The sequence below is a fragment of the Pyrus communis genome, chromosome 9, assembly GCF_963583255.1.
Source record: "Pyrus communis chromosome 9, drPyrComm1.1, whole genome shotgun sequence".
NCBI classification, from domain to species: domain Eukaryota; kingdom Viridiplantae; phylum Streptophyta; class Magnoliopsida; order Rosales; family Rosaceae; genus Pyrus; species Pyrus communis.
Window position 1 is genome coordinate 356,239 of NC_084811.1, and position 22,432 is coordinate 378,670.

Consider the following 22,432-nt stretch of genomic DNA (forward strand, 5'->3'; position numbering starts at 1 on the left):
AAAATCACTTTCTTATGATTAAATTTCACTTGGCATAGAAAGAGTCGTGAAAGACATAAAGATCTTTCGTATCAAGTCATATCATCATTTGTTCATCCGATGATTTAATTTAATAAAGACAACACAAAGTGTATCAAAATATTCATTTATCAACATTTTTAGTCTTTTACACACTTAAGTCTAATCCTGATAATTGAATTTGTTTCACTTGTTCAATTCAATGATTAGAATGAAAAAAATGGTGTGTGAGGAACTAATAAATGTGTGTCAAAATCACTTCCTTAAATTAAAATTTCAACAGGGATGTGTGTGAGGAACTAATAAATGTTTGTTAAAATCACTTCCTTAAAATTAAATTTCAACAGGGAGGGAATATATTAGTTCATCTCCATCATCTATGAACTATGATCCATCTACGTCCTCTATCCATCCGATAATTTAATTTGATAAAAACAACACAAAGTATATCAAAATATCCAATTTATCAACTTTTTTGGTCTTGTACACACTCATGTTTAATCATGACCATTAGTCCGTTACATTTGTTTAACTTATTCAATTCAATGGTTAGAAAGAAAGAAGAAAAAAAAGTGTGGAAACTAATAAATGTGTGTGTAAATCACTTCTTTAAAAATAATTTCAACTTTTTTTTTTCTTTTTTTTTGTGGGGGGGGGGGGGGGGGGGTGTGTGTGGTGGGGGGGTGGGTGTGGAATAAGAGGGTTTCCCATCATCTATGAACTATGGTCCATCTTCGTTCTCTGTCCATCCAAAAATTTAATTTGATAAAGATAGCACAAAGTGTATCAAAATATTCAATTTATCAACATTTTTAGTTTTTTACACTTATGTTTAATCATGACCGTTGAATTTGTTTAACTTATTCAATTCAATGACTAGAAAGAAAAAAAGGGTGAGAGAAAAACTAATAAATATTTGTGAAAATAAATTCCAATGGGGAGGGTATCCCCATCATGTATGAACTATGATTCATCTATGCCCTGTATCCATCCGATAATTTAATTTGATAAAGACAACACAAAGTATATCAAAATATCCAATTTATCAACTTTTTAATCTTTTACACACTTGTGACAGCCCGTCCCGAATCATTTGTACCGTAGGTGTGAAGGGACAATTTTGCCCCTGGACGTTAATTAGCGTTGTAGGGTGTTTGGTTTGTTTTGTTTTTTGGTTAGGGGGCTGCCATCTAGACCACACACCCACACACATACACTCGTGGACCTTTCTCTCTCCCTTCTCTCTCAAACTTTCTTCCATTTTCTTCCTCATCGTACGAATAACTTTCATTCAACCATTTCTGGCACGAATCGTGGTTATTGTTGGTGTTTTTGGATTCCTTGCAAGCCCAGGAACTCATCCATACCATTTTTAGGACGTGAGACCTTCGAAAAACCAAAAACCATGGAACCCTGATTTGGTGCACTATTCATGGATACGTGATCGTGAGGTTTTTAGAAGTTTTTAAGGTTCTATGAAGCTTTAAGACGTCTTCACGAAGCTTGGGGAGTAATTTTGAAGTGTTTTAGACATCAGGAAGCTCGAGTTCGTTTTAGTTGCAGGGTTGGTCGGATTATCGAGGTTTCTCCGGCGAGATTCTATTGGTTTTAGGTCCCCAAAGTGGTAAGGTTTTGTTCTACTTGTTGTAAGCTTCATTTTGGTATAAATTTCATGGAATTTGGTTGAGAAATGAAGAAGATATTAAGGTTTGAAGTTTTTCCAGAAACCGGCGAAATTCGAGTTGCAGACGGCGGCGCTGACGAAGGCGGACGACGACGACCGGCGAGGCTCACCGAAGAAGGAGGAGAATATTCCGTCAGCGTTAACGGAATATTCCCTAATGCCGTTAGGGTTTCACACGCGTGCCAGGCACGTGCCCACGCGTGGCCAACACGTCTGGTCGTGCCTTGGCCGGTGCGTGGGAGGTTAGAAAATTATTTTAAAAATATAGGGATGTTCATGAGGTTGAGTAGAGCCTATTGGTATATTTAAACACCTCATTTGAGCAATGTATGAGAAGTTATTATCTAAGGTTGGTTATGTGCGTTAAATTGACGGTTTTATAGTTGTTTCGCATATAGGTGAGGATTATCTAAAGGAGAGCGCAGCCACGCGAGGCTCGGAGCTTACGATCCTTCTACGTATCAGTGAGTGGGCTTTTGTTTTCAGTATATATATATATATATTGATTGGTATCTTTCCAGAAATTACGTTTTAATGGTTTTATAATTGAAATGCCATGTCGAATATCATCGATTTTATTATTGTGATTGTGTTGGTTATGCTTTGGTGTCGCGGACGCTCAGGTAAGTCAAGTGAGTGTGTTTTTAGTGATAGATGTGGTGTTGATAAGATTGAGTTATAGCTTATATTCCTGCACCTTGGTGATTGTGCTCTGCCAGAGTAGGGCCTAGCCTTCACGTGATCGTTCACCTCCCGCACCGTACGCTCACCTTGGATCCAAGGCAGGTGTCAGCCTGTCGTACATACCACTATAAGTGGTTCCGACTCGTAGGTGACCCGCGATACATCGCATAGCCTTCACGTGATCGTAACACTAAGCGTATTTATATACACCAGCCTGTTGTACAGACCACTTTAGGAGGCTCCGACTCGTGTGCAAGATAGTGGTTGAGGAGCTATAGTTTCAACCGTACAGGTCACTTTAGGTGACTCCGGCTGACGTACTAATATTACTGGCATATTATGATTTGTTTTATCTTACCTGCTTGATGCTTATACTATTTGTTTGGATATTCTGACGCGGCATATTATGGCATGGCATATCTGAGCTTTATCGTTTTTAGCATGATTTGATATACGAGTACGTATGGTATTTTCTGGAAAGTATACAGGTATTACAAAGAGAGGTTATAACTTTTGAGAATGAAATGATTTTGAAAAGCTTTGTTTTTGCCCACTCACGTTTTCTGTTTTGCGCCCCTCCAGGTTTTAGGTAGCGAGGACGTGGGTGACGAAAAAGGCATCGAGGCATTTCTGACAGAGCACCCTCCATGTAGGATTTTCTAGTTATCACTTGTGTAGTGTTTGTTTTTCTGGACTACACCTAGGATACTTGAACTTCTACTTTGCCTTTTTCCTTCCATGTTTGTCACTAGCACTCACTGATCTTTGTATTGTAAATTATTTTGTTGACTTTATTTTTCTCGTATTTTCACCATTTTACTTCCGCATTGCGCACTTGGCTACATCACCCTCACGAGACGGCCAGCACGTCCCGAATTTTGGATCGGGGTATGTCAACACTCATGTTTAATCATGACCGTTGCATTTGTTTAACTTATTCAATTCAATGGCTAGAAAGAAAAAAAAATATGATATTAGTGTATCTGATCATCTATGAACTATGATCCATCTACGTCCTATGTGCATCAATAAATTAATTTGATAAAGACAACACAAAGTATATCAAAATATCTAATCTGTGAGATCCCACATCGACCAATGGAGAGAGGGTAATGTGCCTTATATATACATGCCCACCTCCCTATAGCACGAGGCCTTTTGGGAACTCACTGGCTTCGGATTCCATTGGAACTTTGAAGTTAAGCGAGTTTGGGCGAGAGCAATCCTAGGATGGATGACTCACTGGGAAGTTTTCGTCTGAATTCTCAGAAACAAATCCATGAGGGAATGGTAAGCCTAAAGCAGACAATATCATGCTACGACGGAGCCGGTCTAGGATGTGACATAATCCATCAAATTTTTTTAACCTTTTACACACTCATATTTAATCATGACCCTGGGGAGGGGGAATATATTATTGTATCCCATCATCTATGAACTATGGTCCATCTTCGTCCTATGTCCATCTGATAATTTAATTTGATAAAGATAGCACAGAGTGTATCAAAATATTCAATTTATCAACTTTTTTAGTCTTTTACACACTCATGTTTAATCCTAAGCGTTGAATTTGTTTAACTTATTCAATTAACTAACTATAAAGGAAAAAACGATGTGTGAGAAACTAATAAATGTGTGTGAAATCACTTCCTTATAAATAAATTTCAACGGGGAGGGAATATATTAGTGTATCCCCATCATCTATGAACTATGATCCATATACGTCCTCTATCCATCCGATAATTTAATTTAATAAACACAACATAAAGTATATCAAAATATCCAATTTATCAACTTTATTAGTCTTTTACACACTCATGTTTAATCATGACCGTGTCATTTGTTTTACTTATTCAATTCAATGGCTAGAAAGAAAAAGAAAAAGTATGAAAAAGTAATAAATGTGTGTGTAAATCACTTTAAAAATAATTGCAACGTTTTTCGCGGAGGGGAGAATATTAGTGTATCCAATCATCTATGAAACTATGACCAATCTGCGTCTTCTGTGTATCCTATAATTTAATTTGATAAAAACTTCACAAAATATATCAAAATATCTAATCTATCAAATTTTTTTAGCCTTTTACACACTCATATTTAATCATAACCCTTCATTTTGTTTAACTTATCCAATTCAATGGCAAAAAAAAAAAAAAAAAAAAATGTGTGAAAAACTAACAAATATGTGCGAAGATCACTTCCTTAAAAATAAATTTCAATTGGGGGGTTCCATCAATCTATGAACTATGATCCATTTACATTATCTATCTATCTGATAATTTAATTTGATAAAGACAACACAAAGTATATGATTTTAATTATGTTTAACTTATTCAATTTAATGGCTAAATAGAAAAAAAGTTGTGTGATCTATGAACTATATAATTCATCTACGTCCTCCATCCATCTGCTAATTTAATTTAATAAAGACAACCACAAAGTATTTCAAAATATCTAATATATCAACTAGCTATATGTGCCCGGGGGGGTGGTGGTATCCCTGTTGGCTGTATAATATACCCATGATGGCTGTATGAATTTACGAGTACCTCATCCTCCCTTCATTTTATTATACATATTATTTTGAGTACAACGATATATTTTACATTGAGAGGAGGATCGGTTAAGTTACATAATGAGCAACCTAATTTGATATTGAATTCAACATTCACGAGATTCAAATTTAAGACATTTCATTTACAAGTGAAAAGGAATAGCATTATACCGTAATATTAATTGACTATAATATATATATATATATATATATATCATGCATCCACTTCTAATATCATTGAAGTCTTTTTTTACAAAACTCAACACCTAAATGTATATGATTAACTTATGTGATTAAGCTAAGACAACATCGTTGGTGTTGGATATTATATATGTCCTATAAAATTTATTATCAATATGCAAGTACAGATCCAGAAAGAAAATAGTCTTATTCCACAAAGATTTTGGCCATAAATCTCGGAAAGGTTAAGGACTTACCTACACTTTTTGGGATGTCACTGTACTTGGGCTAATAGCATATGCCATGTACGGAGCACCCAGCACTGTAACGTGCGCTTCTAACGAAACCGCCATTACACAAAACTAATTGGTTTCATAATTGAGGACAAATAAGGGACGGAAGATATCCTTCATTTGTTGAGGTTCAATTAAGGCCTTTTTTTAATCAGACGATAAAATTTTATTACATCAAAGACGAATAAATATGTTTACAATCTCAAAAAGAATATCAAATAAAAATTCAAGAAAAAGTAAACTCCATCCCGCCGCGCGAACAAACCCACTGAATAAGCCTCTCTGTTGCAACATCGAGGCACTGACGAGAACTCGAGGGGCTCCATTTATATTGCGTATATAATTACTCCCAATCGTAATATCTGGCTCCTTCTCGTTCTTGAGCATCTGCATCAAACCACATGAGTCGATTGCATTATCACCTTCCTTACCCTACTCCAGTAAGTTGAACAGTATTGAGTGAATGAAGTAGTAGTGACATCATTTTGTGATAATTGATTAATTAATAATCACAGTTTCCATGGATGAATATACTAATTGATTCCAGAACCATGTCTTTTTCATTTGACATTGGAATTCATTAGGTAGCTCGGGTAGCTCCTAGCTGCCTACCCATGTGATTGTAATAATTCATATGTTACTTGCGTTACAAGAGATAATTAAGCAGTCTTATATGATTGCGTATACCAATAATGTATACCATTTGTTAATCATATATAACTAAATAGACTAAGGAACGGTTCTGAAATTTCAGGAGCCTATGCGACAATTAAAGTGGGACCCTCTCACTAAAAGACTCTTCTTTTGGTATGTAAATTTTTTCTTCTTCTTCTATATAGTATATTTATGAGTATAAAACTTAGTATGAAAATCAGTTTTGTAACATAATATCGTCTACTGAACAATAGATACAGAAGAATTTAAAGGAAGGTATATGTTAAAAAAATGAAGGTTGAACCAAGAAAAAAGAAAGTGCATAAAAGGATAAGTATTCTTCAAAACATAAATAGTGATGTTAAACCCACCCACAAATCTTATTTCTCCACCCACTCTTTGATGAAAATTTTAGTGACAAATTTTCCCTGCATTAAAATGACATCTAAATCCTAGACAAAAATAATAAATAAAATAAAAACAAATCCGTCTTTATCAATCCATGTCTCTGCAAATATCTTCGTCCTTCTTTATTTTCTGTTCATTTAATTCTTCTAGTTTATTCATATATATTATCATTTATAACTTTAAATAGTGAAATTACATTTTGAGACATTGAAAAACCAAATGGAGAAGGAATTAGGAAGGGTGATGATGATAGAACCTTCACCATCTGTTAATTGCAACCTTACTGCAAAAGGAACAATAATGTTACAGGAGAGAATCAAATCAATACAAATATATCATTTGTTACAAATTATATTACCACGCATTACGTGCTCTAACTGGACGTAGGAGACTCACCAAGAAACTCTGATCTCAACTGCATTAAAAGCCTGCCCAGATAATTTAGCCCTTCTCCATCCCGACCTCCTCCCCAGAACAGATCATGCGGTGATGCTTCAACAAGAACACATCCAGCACTCGACAGCAACATTGCATTCAAATGTGGGTACATCGAGAACTTGCATTTTAGTGCCCTATACATCACTTCAATCTTGACACTTTCCCACTCACATCTTACCTGCATAGCACACAAGAAAAGTTTGAACCAACTTCAACATAAACCAAAAGTAATTGTCAACATGCCGAAATGTTAGATAATCCTGGTTTAACAAGCGTTCATTCTCTTCAAGAAACTTAAGTCTCTACAAAGGATCCTCCTGTTCTAGACACGGAAATTTGCCGTGTCTTCTTTCAAAGTGTTAATATGATGACATGATGTCACTTATTACGATTGGGGCACAATATCATTTCAACATCTTCAGCAACACTGCACGCAGAAATCTTAGCTTCATGTAAAAGATGTTAGTAACTTCGAGATTTTTTATTTTATTTTATTGAGAAATTCTAAAAACCATAAAGGACCACAGCATGGCATCTCATGACTAGCATCACGTGTTAACACAATTGACCGACTGAAAATCCAATCAAATGCACAATGCACTATACCAAATCAGGACGCTTCCTCTGCATTGACCTTCCTATCCGTGCTGCCTCTTCCGGACTTCTGGCAGACTTGATATTTTCAACACAATCTTGTGCCACAGGATCATCCACCCCAACAAACTTTTGAGCCTACGCGTTAGTATTGTTCTGTGAGAATGACTACGTTTTGTAAGATTGAACCACATTCATACTCAAAAGGACATACCTGATAGTAATGCTCGACACTCAACCAAGTTGCATAATCACCACTGTCATTGGGCATCTTAATTTGGTGAGGCGAAAAATTTGAGAAAGCGCCGTAAGGGTCCCATGTTTTGTAAAGGAATATAATCCTTGATTCATATGGAGTCACAGTTGGATCAATTTCAAATGTTTCATCAACTGATGGAATAACAGGGGTCACATCTGGCATGGGTTGAAGAAATCCACTAATAAGCATATCAGGTCCAACCTGTTGGTTCAAGTTCAGAAGTGAAAAATAAAAAGTCCAATCAAACGGTAGAACATAGATACAAGAACAAGAGAATACAGAGTCAGGATATGAGTAGAAAGAATTTATCTCTAGAAGAAGTATCAAAAATCCACACCAACCTGCTCATAGCAGACATCAATTAGGTCAAAGGCTTGTGTCATTTCAACCATCCCGAGTTCACCCACAGGGGACGGCGCATTCTTTCCACCAATAATTTTAGGAGCAACAAATGCGAACACCTGCAATGCATTGAATGTGGCAGAAGCAAAATCCCTGTTAACAAATCCAGTTTCAACAAAGGAAAAATCTGGGATCTCCAACATAAGCGGCGGTTAAGTTCATAGAAAGAAATACAAGCTGGAGAAAACATACCTTATGTATTACTCCGGATGAAATAGCAGCTGCAGCTAATGTCCCCCCACACTCCCACAAAAGTGAAAGATATCCACGATCATGGAAGTATTCCATTACTTCTCTGGGGTTTAAGATGTCAAATTCCACCACTTCAATTCCTTTTGATGCAAGATGTTTCTGGAAATGCCTTCTTGCACCCCTTTGTGTTGCAACTATAGTAGATACATCAGAGGTATCCCAAAGGTGTGCTTCCTCTGGGAGATCAAGAGTCTGTGACATTACAATCCGCATAGGCATATGTCCACCACCATGTCTTGCAGTTAGTCTTGGATCTGGTCCAAAAATTAACATAGAACATAAGAAGTCAGAACTTCCTCCTATTAACACGAATAATCACAAAGTTGAGAAAATTATACTTACTGTCCTTGCGCACTGTATTTCCTCCTACAATGACTGCATCACTTCTACCCCGCAGTTCAAACACTCGATTTCTAGACGTTTTGCTGCTGATCCATGCTGCATGTCCGCTGCTAGCAGCAATTTTTCCTGTTAGCACCAAACAAATACTAATGACTAATCTATCAGAAGACTTGTTTAAATTCAAATTTTTAGGCCTCTTTACAGAATTGCATATTGTAATAAGTTACACTACTCCTAAAAGAAAGCTTACCATCAAGGGTCATGGCATACTTGAGAACGGAGAAGGGGACTCGAGAAGCAGCTCTACAAATTAACGGAGCATTGACAAGGAGGCATGATTTTCGTGCTTCCTGTTGGTGTTGGATCAATTATATGACATGTTAAACTCAAATGCTACGCATTTCACACAAAAGTTTTCGTCTTGCTTTGGTAAACCACACAGTAGTTATTTCAACTGGGGGCAGAAGATCCCTGCCTAATGCCTATACTACTCGCCAAGGAATCGAAAAGAAGCATTTCGCTAAGATATGAAATGAGCATATTGAATTGATCAAATACCTCAATGAGTTTACTGTTGAGGTCCTCACCAAGAACATCAACTTGCAAGCCTTGACTTCTCAAAGCCCGAATGGCATTCCCTCTCAAATACTGCAATGGATGCCTCAGCCCAATCACCACCCTTTCAATCCCTGCCTAATCCAAACAAATCAATATTCAATCATTGTTTTCTTTTCCCTTAGAAGACGACTCAAGAGGGAGTTGGAAATTGAAAGGAATAGAAAAAGGCAAAACCTGAACGAGGGCGGAGACGGCAGAGTGGTCACCGTGGCAATCACCGGGCTCCATATTGAGATAAGCAGTGGCGCGGCGTGAGAAGTCGCCAGCTGCGTCGACGGCAAGGACCTCGGCGGGCTTGGTGCCCTGGGCGTAGAGGAATCCCTCGCCGGCGACTTTCCCGGATTTGGAGGCAATGACGCACCCAAAGTTTGGGTGGGGAGAGGTGAATCCGGCGGATCCGTCGGCCAGCTCGGCGGCGCGCTGGATGTGGGCGGCATCGAGCGCGTGGTTGCCGAGTAAATTGTTGTTACTAATACTGCTGTAGGGTGTGGCGCCGCCGCCGCTGCAGTAGACTCTCACTGGTGGCAAAGATAACGCCGCCATTGGAAGCATAGATAGATCATAGACGATACTCACGCAGCTGTAAGTAATAACGAACGAAATGAAGCTTAATTTTACCGCGATAAAAGAGAAATCTTACTGCTACTTAAAATATATATTTTTTTTTAAATATAAAAAATTTGAAGTGTATAATAAGATTTTTAAAATCCTAATAATAATTTTCTGATAAAGTATAAAATAATTAAATTGGACCTGTTTATATTTATTTTCCTTTTTAAGAAAAATAATTGGGACTATGATGGATATGTTTATAGGAAATTAGATTTGGCCCATTTAGAAATATCATAACAATGGAATAAACGGTCTTATAATGAGCTAGTAATAACGTGATTCAAATTCGTTATCGGCAAAAATCTAATTTAAGATTTCTTACTTACAAATAAAAATAAATGTACTAAATGACACTAAGTTTTTGTCTTTTAACTCGCAATTTGCTGCAAGTACATAAATATACATCCTTCACCTGGTCACATCGGTTTTTCGTTCTCTGATTTCCACACTTCTCTCCCGGATACATCAAGACACAGAAAAAAGTAAATACGCAATCGAAAAAAAATAAATGTGCGAAAATCATCTTTCCTGACATTTAATTGTCAAACAGCATTAATCCATAGAATCAGTGAGCGAGCGAGCAATAAAACCAAAAGCATCAAACCACATATAATTATCAAAATGTGATGAACAAAATCGAATCAAATCTATTATGGCATCGTGCAACGAAATAAAAGCAAAAGCATCAAATTATTTATAATGTAGCATCCTCACAACATCGTCGTCATTGTCATCGTCATCATCAACATTCAACAGGCACACCAAAGGGGCTTAAGCTTAATTAGGTTTTATAGAATATTTATGAGTTTGATTCTCTCGGAGAACAGATAGATTTGATAGGATAATAGAGGCAGGCAGTACAGGTCCGTCAGTTGAACAGAAGCAACAGCTTCAGCTGCATCTATTCCTCCTCTTCTGCCTCCTCCAGCCACTTCACGAATGGCTCCAGGGCCTTCACAAAAGTTTGCCTGCAAACATTCGTTTTCCGTTATTTCAGTTACAAATAACACAAGAAACCCAATGTAAACAACAAACAAACGCATTGATTATCGAACTCTGATATTTTAAAGTTGAAACAAAAAGCATACCTGCCCTTGGGGTTTGTTCCTTTGCGGAACCAATGGACAATGGTGTCTTCTGCAAGCACATCCTGGTCATAGAGGGACCTCACAATATCAGGGAAAAGCTTCATCAGCTTAGCATCTTCATAGCACTGCATCTGAACCTTGTACATCAGTTCCAGCTCAAGCTTCCCATTCGTGCAAAAGGTATTCAACAGTTTCGCCCATGTTTTCACCTGCATATGTATTGTATATAAGTTAAACCATAGCCATTGATTTATGTGCACCAAGTACTATGGACTATGGTGTTACCAACTAAATAACCGATTTCTGAAAACTACAGTGACCTAATATCTCAAAGTAATCAATTTGGAGGATGGTGCGTAAAACAAGCACAGCCTTATATCTACAAAGAACAAGCTTGGGAATATGAAAGAAACAAAACCAATAAGTTGAAATCTTAAACGCATCAGATTGGAATGCTATATCTATACTACTCTAGGTAGAACAAAGTCATTCTCTATCCTACATGAACATAAGAACCGATTTCTTTCTTTGAACTACATGAACAAAAGATTAAAAAAATCTTAGTTCTGTTTTTATTTGTTTTAAAGTTTTACCAACTTAACTCGTCATGGTTAACTACTTAAAACTCCTACATTGCTCCCTTTACGAGTGTGCCAAACCTGAACTTTAAAGCTAAAGGATGAACTCGAAAGTTTCATATTGGATAAGATAGAGTGTAGTTTTCCACTCTATTTTCAACTCTATATATATAACAAGGAGTGGAGCTGGAGAATCTCCCTCCCCTGCTAGGCTAACTACGGTTTCTTGTTTGAAATTCCAGGTCACAGAACACAGAAATTATCTAGGTATCATGTGATTATAAGACTAACGTATACCTGGCGAAGAGCTGCATTAGCATTCTGCTGCTGGTTCTTACCAGACCACTGCACAGCGTCCATAATGACATCCCACAGAATCCGCACAACTTCAACATCGGGCAATTTGGCGTCTTTAACACGCTGCTTCACAGTCTCAATGACTTCAGACATATCGGTTTCCTCTGTTATCTGGGTTGTTAAAGCAGATTTCATTTCCTTAAGCTTCACTTCGAAAATTTTCTTCTCGTTGTACTCAACTAAGGCAACTAGCCCTTCCTTTCTGAAAATTGGTCCAAATAAGCACCAAATTATGTGTCAGTTAAACAACTTTTTCATTTGTTACAAGGTGTGAATATCACAAAATGAATGTTCAAGTTAACACATACTTCACATGAAACCCATCAATGAGCAATTGACAATTAAAAATCACATCAACATTTACGTTAAGATATATTATCATGGAGTGACAAACCAAGGGGACTACTAGGTAAAAATACTTTCACCGCATACTCAAATTTCATATTATAATTGACTGATGAACTTTATATGATTCATAGCCCTTAAGAGAAAAAAACAAAAACTCTTAAATATATTTCAGAGATCATACAGAAAGATGAATCAACTATAAACAAAATCTGGCAACTAAAAACATTGCAGTTGGCTGAACAAATCAGGGATTGCAGCTACTTCAGAATCTCAGTCATCCAAATTGTCTAAAGAAACTACAGGACATCAAGAGCATCGACTATATCTTAAAAAACAAAAATGAGTCTTATCTCACAAGATGATCCATAATAAAATTCTGTAACAGATCAAACTTACGTGAAATGCTCAGAGAAATTCTCTTCAGTTCTCTTTGCGGATGGGAAGAATTCCAAAAGATTGTCCTCCACTTTACCCCGCTTCAGAATGGAAATCAAATCATCAAGACTATTATCAATCAAATACTCCTTGAAAAACTCAGTAATGAACGATAGAACTAGCCCTTTGCCAACAAGATTATCCTTGAGCATTGGCTGGAACACCGTTTCCGGTGGAAGTCCTGACAGCTTCTGAGAGAATGCAAGTGCTGTGAAAATAGCCAGCTTCTTCCTTTCATTTTCCTCAAAAAGCTCCAACGATTGAAGGAATCGTCGCATAACATTTTCAAGATTCTTAATCAGAAATGGCCTCCGCCTCAAAATTTTTTGAAGGTATATAACCGATGGCAAGATGAGTTCACGCGTAGGCTCAGACTCTAATACAGAGTAAGGGTGGCGCTCCCCCTCATCAGGTTTTGTTGTTCCAGGTTGTGTACGGCCTCCAGTGAAAACAACCTACAGTAAATCCTCCAGTCAATTTTATACCACATCACAAACAACACATTATCTAAGGTAGCATCCAAAAGAAAAAATAAAGAGACAAAAAGTGTCTACAGTATTACGAAGCTTGCCTCAAAAAAGGTGTCACCGTATCTTGAGAAGTTAAGGTCTGAAGATTCAATGCTCTTGGCAATAAGTTCCTGCACAGAGCAGATTACTTGTTAGTTTTAACAGATAATTAAGTTATAAGTACGCACATGCATACAGATACAAATGATAAGATCATTTATGCATAGCTAAATGTTACCAGATCACCAGCATTATCCAGATATATCTGGACCACTGCATCCGCAAAAGCTGCAGGGTCCAGCGGCGCTGCAATATTCCGTTTGCGGGTCTTAATCCGCGTGCCACTGTAATTACATTGCCAGCATAATCAATTGCATTTAATTGAGTAGAGGCTGATGCAACAACTCATTTTACCGTCTTTACAAAAGGTCATAGGTTATAACTAATTAAAATTGATAAAAGTTCCCTTCTTTAACAAACCATAAAGTTATCAGTTAGATAAACCTTGATTCTGAACCGTAAGAATAACATGAAAGCATATACGACGAACACAGAGGGTAAATCTGATGAGACAAAATATGACGAAGACTTACCCGAGAGTGGGTCTCTCCTTCGAGCTGCAGGTACAAAAAGACAGAAAATTTCAATTAGTATACATTTAACGATTATTTAGCTATAAATTTCTAACCTTCACAACCCAGATAAATTTATTAAGAAGACCAATTGTGAAGACCTTTCAAAAACCCAACACGAAAAGTTCCAGTTTTCCCTGACCCCTACCCAAGCAAAAGGAAAAGATTTACAATTTCACTACAATTCACATCCTAATTCAAATTCACACCACAAGAAACTGGATCAAAACGAAAAAGAAACAGAAATACAAGAAATACATCTCTAATTTGGATTAATTCCAGAAAGACCCACATAATAATAAAGTAAATGTAACAAAGAAAGAGCAACAAAAAAGATTGAGCAAAACCCTCCAAGAAATTCCTACCTAAACAAAGAATCCAATCAAAGAAACAAACACGAAAAATCCGATTTTTAGGTAAATAACCAGATCTGTGACCTAAAACATAAAAACTTTTCAATAAGATTTTAACCTAAAACGCAGAGATCAAACAGTAGAAATAGAACGGATAGATCGATAGAGAGAGATGAAGAGAGAGACGAAGAGAGAGACGGTACCTCATAAACCAAGACGAAGATGGATCGGAGGGCAGTGAGGTCTATGAGCGTCGAGAGCTTTTTTCGAAGAGAGAGGCGAGAGGGAGGGGGAAAGAGGTATGGGAAGAGGGGTGATGCGGGTTTGGTCCTTGGACACTGATATTTAAAGGGATAGAGAGGAACAAAAAACAAAAACCAATGTAGTTTCAACTACAAGGCGACTTGAGGTTAACAACTTACATTGTACAAACTAATTTATCAGCCATTTTAGTGGCGTTCTTTTTTACTTAAAAATGAAAGGTTTTAAATTTGAATCTTGTAGATATTAAATTCAATACCAAATTAGGTTGGCCATTATGTTACTTAACCAAACTCCTCCTCCCTTTAGCGTAAAAATATTGAAGTACTAAAAAAAACTAATTTATCTAGAGAAGTTAATCTAGATATACTCTTTTAAATCGATATTTTTTATGGACTAATTTACCATAATTTTTGTGCTTATATTATAAAGTAGTGTGCAAAAGGATAAAGTGATAGGAAATTCATAAAGGAATTTTGTTTTTTAGAGTCTCTTTAACATGGAATATTCCGTGATCATGACCGTTCATCATACATCGTGCGGTTATAAATCATTTTAAAATTTAAAATTAAATATAAATAATACCTAACAAAAACTGACCGCACAATATACGATTAACGATCACGATCACAGAATCTGGCAAGAATCTTTTTCCCCTTAACATTTCTCATTTCTCAATTAACTGTGTTCTTTTAAAACTATTTTTCTCGTTACATGTTCTATTCACATACAAATTAAAATGGTATTATTTGTAAAGAGTTCAACATTATAGTATGACTATTGTAGCTTTGTGTAACGAGTATTTCATAATTATTACAATTCATCGAGGGAAGTGAATTTTCACATCTTTAGTTTAACATCTCGCACTTTTTTATGATTATTGAATTAAATGAGTTAAACGAAATCAACGATCATGATTAAATATAACTGTGTAAAAAGTTAACAAGGATGTTCATTGACATGTAAGTTATTAATTACTGAGTAGGTCAAATGGCAATTTTGTTTTGTTTTTTCATCGACCCTATGCTACTAGTTGTGTGGTTTAACCTTCCAAGTTAAAAAGACGTCCTTTCGGTCACATTACAAGTAAATAATATTGTAAATCTAGTCTGTTTTCAAGTATAGTGATGCTTTGGAAGAGAGAATTAAAGCAATACTCTTGTTCGAGTAGTTTAACTCTTGGTTTTATCTTCATTTTGATGAAAATTTTACAAGAAATCAACGTATATAATATACTTTTAGATCAGCTGGTTGGATTAGTGTGATGAGACTTTAATTCCATTCAAATAACAGTGCATCTCGTACACGAGTAACTGTGGAATAACCCCATTTGTAATAAAGAAAATAATAGAATTGATCAAAATTTTGGTTGAGAAAATCATTGGCTTGTAGTTGTAGGTTAGCTTCTTTGTGCAAACAAAGCATATGTGGTATGACATCTGACATCAGATTCTGCCTTACAAATGAAACACGGCAGTGCAGTACAGTTGAGCACAGCAACAGGCCAAAAGGCCCTTTGAATTTTGACCACCGCCCCTATCTTTTTCTATCCTTTTTCGCATCCTTTTTACCCTGCCACAAATAGACAACATCAATGATTCAACCTGTTATTTCAAGGTTGGTAAAATCATCATGCGTACAAATGTTCTGCTGTGCTCCGGAATATCTTACATCTTAAACTTTTAACCGATAGATATTTGATTATTGTAGTTTTAACTAAGGATTTGAAAGTTTAAAATCTTTTCATTTTTAATGGTGTTCCTTTTCACTTACAAGAGAAAGGTCTTAGGTTCGATTCTCGTAAAAAAAGAATTCGAACCACATTTACACATTGTAAGAGTTAACTCATTTTCCTACCGTTTAGTGCAGATTATATTGTTTGTTAAAAAAAAAAAATTAAAAACTCAAAATATACTTGAAAAAATCCGTCATGTGAAACATGACATGGAAGAATGGGACGGCAAGGGGGAAAACAAAAGCCTTAATCCGGGGCGATATGAATGGTAATGCATTTCTAAAGGAATGAGGTTACCGAGCTATGCGATCGGATCACCTGCGGCTATCAGTCGGTGGCTTCCTCCTAAAATCACGACAGGGTTACGCTTAAACACCCACTTAATTAGTCATTAATCTATCCTATTAGGGTAAGGCTAATCCCATCCTTGTTTTCTGGAAGGTAGAAGCAGTCCAGTTGGTTCCATATGCAACATATAACTTTCCTAATCCAAAGAAAGCGATAGCAAAATGAGCACATACCCAAAACCGTTTTGAGTTTTGCCTCGCGACGTTTGCATAATGACCAGAATTTCCAAAGTGACAAATGAAATATAAATCTACTACTATCATGCATTACCATTCTATATTACCATGCCATGAGGAGAAGGGAAGGGAATAATGTGAGGTAATGAATCAAAACTACAGTGTATGAAACCGCATTATGATACTCGATGTTAATTTCTAATTGACACAAACCAATCAAGAATTATGCTGGAATCTACCCAACAGTTTGGTTGAATTGTTCAATTCGATTTCCAAAAGTTAACAACCAATTTGATAGAAAACTTTGGTCCCCGGGAGAAGACAACCTTTTTCTTCTACATGATCATGTTGTAGTACCATGACTTCATTTTAGAGCACAAGTAAAGGAGAAGTGAAGAATACACACAAGTATCTATATGTCAGCAGCAGTCAACTCACAGTTCAATTAAGAGCCACAATTAACCATGAGATAGTACTGCAAAATGGAAACTCCGAGCACCAAACATTCGACTGCTAAACCACACATTCGACTGCTAGACTAAACATTTCCTTTTTACTCACTTAGTACTGATTTGGTAGTGATGTGCTTTTATAAAAAGTGGGTATCAAAAAAAGCTGAGCTCAAAAAGGTGTTTGGTAAACACTTAAAAACAGCTTATTTTCACAGTTTTTGGTGGAAAAAAACTGAAACGTGAAGCAGCAAAATAAGCTTATTCTCACAGGGCAGCAGAAGCAGTTTTTTTTCAAAGCACAACAATACCAAACCAGCTCTCAGACATATAATTGACATGAAACTCACACAGAAACAAACAATGATAGGTTTTCTCAAATTTCCAATGTGGGATTCTTATTTTCTTCAACGTTAGGAACTTAAAACACCGCGAATTCTTCTAATTCTAGTACGAGCTCAAACTTTAGCCTTAACATTTCACCTTATCGTAAGTTCTTATTAGCACCAACAATCTAAATTTCTTGTTAAAGCATCTCAGAACAACAGTGAAATCAACCCCCACTTCTTCTATATCAGCAAATTCAAATTATTCGTACCAATATAAATTACTAGTAGTAATTTACTACTGCAGTCAAATCTTCAAAAAATGGGTCAAAAAGTTACCAGTGAGGACATTCATCAAACACATTGCGTACCCATTTCTCCAAACTCAAAACATGAACATCCAATCCAAGCCGAGGAAATTAACAAAAACCAAACATACAAAACTGGGGTACTTGTATTGGTGTCGAACAAACCTACGGTTTCTCTTCTCGAATCAGTTCATTGGACAGAGTCGAACTGTCCGCCATCAGTGTCTCCGTGTCGTGTTGCTGCGGCTGCGGCTGATGCTCGGTGTTGGTAAGAGTTTCCATGTCCCTCATCCTTGTCCTCACCACACTGGTAACAAGTACTGCAACAACATCAAAAACATACCCAATTATGTAAAAATGTGAGATTGTAGAGAGACAGAGAGAGAGACAGAGAGAGTACCGGCGGCGGTTCCAAGCGTCCAGACCCAGAGGATCTTCAAGCCGGGACTCAACTCTCTTCGCATATTACTCTATTTCTGCTTTGTTTCCTGCATTTGGTGAGTGTGTGTTGTGATCTCTCGGAATCTCTTCGAGTGATGAACTTTGCCGAATGCTCGACCCGTGAGTTTAGTCTGCAGGGTCGGGTTTTATATTTGAGTCGGGTTTTTTCTGTAGACAAATTGCAGGGCCCAACTCTCGAGTTTTGGGTTAGGGAAAGCCTAAGGACCCTTAAACTTGGAGCCAATAGGCCCTCTTCGCGTCCTTATGGATCTGTTACACATTTTGACCCATAAATTATTAACAGACAATAACACTACACTAAAGGAATTGTTATTAATATTTTAAAATTTTCATTATGTAATCTAAATTTTGAATAAATAATACATTTGTCACATCCCGGCCCGGGGCAGATCACCTCCCGGGCCTGCTCCACAACCGTAGCACAATATTGTCCGCTTTGGGCTTACCATTCCCTCACGGTTTTGTTTTTGGGAGCTCACGAGCAACTTCCCAGTGGGTCACCCATCATGGGATTGCTCTAGCCCCCTTCTCACTTAACTTCGGAGTTCCTACGGAACCCGAAACCAGTGAGCTCCCAAAAGGCCTCGTACTAGGTAGGGATGGGAATATACATTTAAGGATCACTCCCCTGGACGATGTGGGATGTCACAATCCACCCCCCTTAGGGCCCCGACGTCCTCGTCGGCACATTTCCGGCCAGGGATTGGCTCTGATACCAAATTGTCACATCCCCGCCCGGGGCGGACCACTTCCCGGGCCCGCTCCACCACCGTAGCACGATATTGTCCGCTTTGGGCCCCGACCACGCCCTCACGATTTTGTTTTTGGGAACTCACACGAGAACTTCCCGATGGGTCACCCATCCTGGGAATGCTCCCGCGCGCTACTCGCTTAACTTCAGAGTTCCCATGAAACCCGAAGCCAGTGAGCTCCCAAAATGCCTCGTGCTAGGTAGAGATGGGAATATACATTTAAGGATCACTTCCCTAGACGATGTGGGATGTCACAACATTTGTGAAAGTTTATAATAAAAAGTTTGCAGTACCAATATAATTCCCTTATAGAAATTAAAATTATTAATTTAATGATATTTTTTGGTCATTGTACCTAACAGATACAAAACAAGATTCATCCTGGGTCTTTATGTCTAAAGCTCGTAGATCGAGAGATTCGGATCGTTTAAGAAAGAAAAAAAGAGGTTCGTGTCATTCAAGTTTTTGAGTTTTGTAAAGTGATCCAATGGGATGAGTTAATGAGGAATATTTGATTGAAATTAAATAGTCCCGATCTCTCGCTCAATGTGCTCCAAATATAAAAATCCAAAGTGAATCTCAATCCAAATACTATTAAGTCTTGCTTACATTTAGGCTCATAAATATGATGTGACACCTATAAAAAGAAGCTAGATTTCGTTGTTTTGGGGAGATTTTCTCCTTGCAAATGACTATGAAACCAACATATACAATTTATATTTTCTTAGGAGTTTTGACACCGAACCACTCAATGACAACCTGATTTTTTTCATAAAGAAAAATATTGAGATTTATTGTATCTTAATTTTTTTTTTTTTTTTATATTTGAAATAAAAAGAAAACAAGTTGAAGAATCACATCTGTGATCTGTTAGACTAACTTTATATATTCTTGATTTTATTGGTTCTCAACATTTCCCTCCAGAAAACAACATTGTAATTTGTAATGTCCAAATGAAAATGCAAACAAATTTGATGCATTTGACATAGGGCGGGATGACAAAGTTGACTAAGCCACAGCAGGTTGGCTCATTTGACTACTTGCATTACACCATACTTAGGTCATCTCCAACCGTTCTGTCCAAAGGATCATAAGACTTAAAATAGCTCGGAATAACACAAAATCGTCTCTAACTGAGGGCTAAGCCAAAGGGCTTATGGGCCCCACGGGTCCAAACCCCCAAAGCAAGCCAGCAAGCTGACCATTTCCAGCCCTCTAGCGCCAAAATGTCAAGCTTAACATTTTGCCAGCCCACCAGCTTACCCCATTTGAATGCCAACAGTCATCCCATTTGAATGCCAACAACCTAGTGTCAAGCTGCCGTCAGGTTACCGTTGGAATTTCAAATAATTTTTTTTTTTGGACGAATTTTATTTTAAAAAAAATTCTAATTTTTTTTTCCTATAAATACCTACGACATTGAAAGCTGAAGATAAAAAATACGACATAGATCTATCTAAAATTTGCACAACCAATTACATCTCGACACATAACACTCGAAATCCTATCCGAAAAATTATTAAGATTACATAAAGACAAGAAATATGGAGAATTACTTACTTTAGCAACACGTGTCACTTGAAATCATATCCGAAAAATTTATTGCAATTACATAAAGATAAGAAATCTGGAGAGTTATTCATGTTAGCGACACGTGTCACTCGAAATCCTATCAAAAAAATTATTGAGATTATATAAAAATAAGAAAGCTGGAGGCTTATTCATTTGGCAACACGTGACACTCAAAATATGTCTGAAAACCTTATTTTAATATGATAGTTTAATTTAATTAATCATATTAATTTAATTAAATAATAAATTATGTTTGGTCTATGACCCTTTGGTCCCCTCGGTTGGAGATTTTTTTGTTAAAGGGCTATGTTTGGCCTCCTCGGTTGGAGATTGTATAAAATATAATCTAGCATTGTTTATTAAAATATAATTTCTTGTAGAGCTAATAAGGCTAAAGGGAGCCCTTTGGGCCTCCTTCGATTGGAGATGGCCTTAAGGCCCTTCAACAAACTAAAATCCAACCCCTAATTTTTGTATGTATATAGCACGCCCATATGCTCCATATATGCAAAATATAAGAAACAATATATGTGATGTTTTAAGCATATGGGCGTGCTAGGCGGCGCCTAGGTGAGTGAGGTGGCCCTAAGCGGGCTAGGCACTAGGTGGGCAAGACGGCCCTAGGCAGCTCTAGGTGGGCTAGACGGTGCTAGGCAGCTAGGAGGCTAGGAGGGTTTTTTTTTTTTTTTTTTTGAAATTTAAAAAAAATAATCCTATCTACATTACTATATTTCCTTATTTTCCTCCTATTTTGAATTGTGTGTGGTTTAAAATTGTGAACTTATTGTACATGTGTCATCCTACAATACTCCTCACTATGGTTCTATAACATATATGCTTAATGTGTTTTTAAATTTTGGACTTGCTGGATACTCTTTTTGTATTTTATTATTTTTTATTATCTTATACATGGATTTTATACAGGTTTAATTTTTTGTAAGTGTCAATATGCACTTATTTACAAGATATACAAGAAATTTACCTAAATCCGCCTAGACGCCCGTCTAGACCCCGACTAGCGCTTAGCATTTTTTAGAACCTTGGTTTTAAGAAATACTGAAATTTCATCGTGACAATTAAATAGGCAAATGGTTTCGGATTGAATTTAATTTTGCATAGATGATCTATAAATCAAAACTTACAAAATAAACGGTTTGGTTCGTTCAAATTCGATGTTAAATAAGTCATTCCTTAAAATGGCCTAATATATGATAAACTTACGGGAATGCACCAAAATATAAGAAACTAAATCAATCGAAGAATCTCTAGAAAAAAAAAAATTGTGTGTTGGTGTTGCGATTGTGGTATTTGTGTGATAGATTTACGAAAATATAGATTCTTGTCTATTTTAGTGTTTGAATGGACATACCCTTTCTTAGTTTGAGAGTTATCCTATAAAACACATTAAACTTGACAGAAGAAGCATTATCCTATGGATCAATCCTTCAAGATTCTCCATTTTGCGTGAAACGAAATGTGAACAACAAAATGAGCCCACATAACCATGCCCTCGTCGGTCGTCACCCACCACCTTATTTTATTTGTTAATTTTTTTTTTAACAAACAATATTATAGAAAGGGTAAGCTAAGTCTCACAATAAGCTATCAATAATATGGTTTAAATTCGTTATTTGTAATTAATTTATGTTTCTTTTGTTTGCTATTAATTTGGCTTTGGTAACTTATAAGCTTTTTATATTAGCACCCCACAAAATGTTGAGTGCACCCCACTTTAAAATTTAATATTAAAT

The 22,432-nt window shown here is 36.7% G+C and overlaps 2 protein-coding genes and 1 long non-coding RNA gene across 4 annotated transcripts; all 3 read right to left on the reverse strand.

The window, feature by feature from the left end:
* Positions 1 to 6,574: 6,574 nt before the first annotated feature.
* On the reverse strand, positions 6,575 to 9,950 carry LOC137746085 (riboflavin biosynthesis protein PYRR, chloroplastic-like). Of its 2 annotated transcripts, XM_068486146.1 has the most exons (10): positions 9,555 to 9,950; positions 9,321 to 9,455; positions 9,013 to 9,112; positions 8,763 to 8,888; positions 8,361 to 8,674; positions 8,108 to 8,227; positions 7,722 to 7,967; positions 7,520 to 7,645; positions 6,872 to 7,091; positions 6,575 to 6,758 (listed from the first exon to the last, which is right to left on the reverse strand). In XM_068486146.1, the coding sequence occupies exons 1-10, from the start codon at positions 9,930 to 9,932 to the stop codon at positions 6,655 to 6,657; spliced, it is 1,869 nt and encodes a 622-aa protein (XP_068342247.1). In that variant the 5' UTR covers positions 9,933 to 9,950; the 3' UTR covers positions 6,575 to 6,654. The 2 variants fall into 2 exon arrangements, with proteins under 2 accessions (XP_068342247.1, XP_068342248.1); XM_068486147.1 differs by having other exon boundaries at positions 6,575 to 7,091.
* Positions 9,951 to 10,660: 710 nt separating this feature from the next.
* LOC137746086 (uncharacterized) lies at positions 10,661 to 14,632 on the reverse strand. Its single transcript, XM_068486148.1, has 8 exons — positions 14,496 to 14,632; positions 13,901 to 13,924; positions 13,546 to 13,651; positions 13,370 to 13,438; positions 12,760 to 13,253; positions 11,956 to 12,217; positions 11,081 to 11,289; positions 10,661 to 10,960 (listed from the first exon to the last, which is right to left on the reverse strand). Exons 1-8 carry the CDS (start codon positions 14,498 to 14,500, stop codon positions 10,894 to 10,896), a joined length of 1,236 nt encoding a protein of 411 aa, XP_068342249.1. The 5' UTR covers positions 14,501 to 14,632; the 3' UTR covers positions 10,661 to 10,893.
* A 3,305-nt stretch (positions 14,633 to 17,937) lies between these two features.
* Positions 17,938 to 18,547, reverse strand: LOC137745802 (uncharacterized). The gene is made up of 2 exons (XR_011069728.1): positions 18,296 to 18,547; positions 17,938 to 18,215 (listed from the first exon to the last, which is right to left on the reverse strand). It is a non-coding gene; the product is annotated as an uncharacterized lncRNA (long non-coding RNA).
* Positions 18,548 to 22,432: the final 3,885 nt, after the last annotated feature.

What these genes read in the sequence shown, in the direction of transcription:
- LOC137746086 (XM_068486148.1), bottom strand. An exon ending in AATTTCTCTGAGCATTTCAC is followed by an intron (nt 12,218 to 12,759) that starts GTAAGTTTGATC and finishes ACCAATTTTCAG; the next exon opens with AAAGGAAGGGCTAGTTGCCT. An exon ending in GGAACAAACCCCAAGGGCAG is followed by an intron (nt 10,961 to 11,080) that starts GTATGCTTTTTG and finishes GAATGTTTGCAG; the next exon opens with GCAAACTTTTGTGAAGGCCC.
- LOC137746085 (XM_068486146.1), bottom strand. Translation starts at nt 9,932, where the DNA reads ATGCTTCCAATGGCGGCGTTATCTTTGCCACCAGTGAGAGTCTACTGC. An exon ending in TCAACAGTAAACTCATTGAG is followed by an intron (nt 9,113 to 9,320) that starts GTATTTGATCAA and finishes CAACACCAACAG; the next exon opens with GAAGCACGAAAATCATGCCT. An exon ending in AGAGGAAGCGTCCTGATTTG is followed by an intron (nt 7,092 to 7,519) that starts GTATAGTGCATT and finishes TGTGCTATGCAG; the next exon opens with GTAAGATGTGAGTGGGAAAG.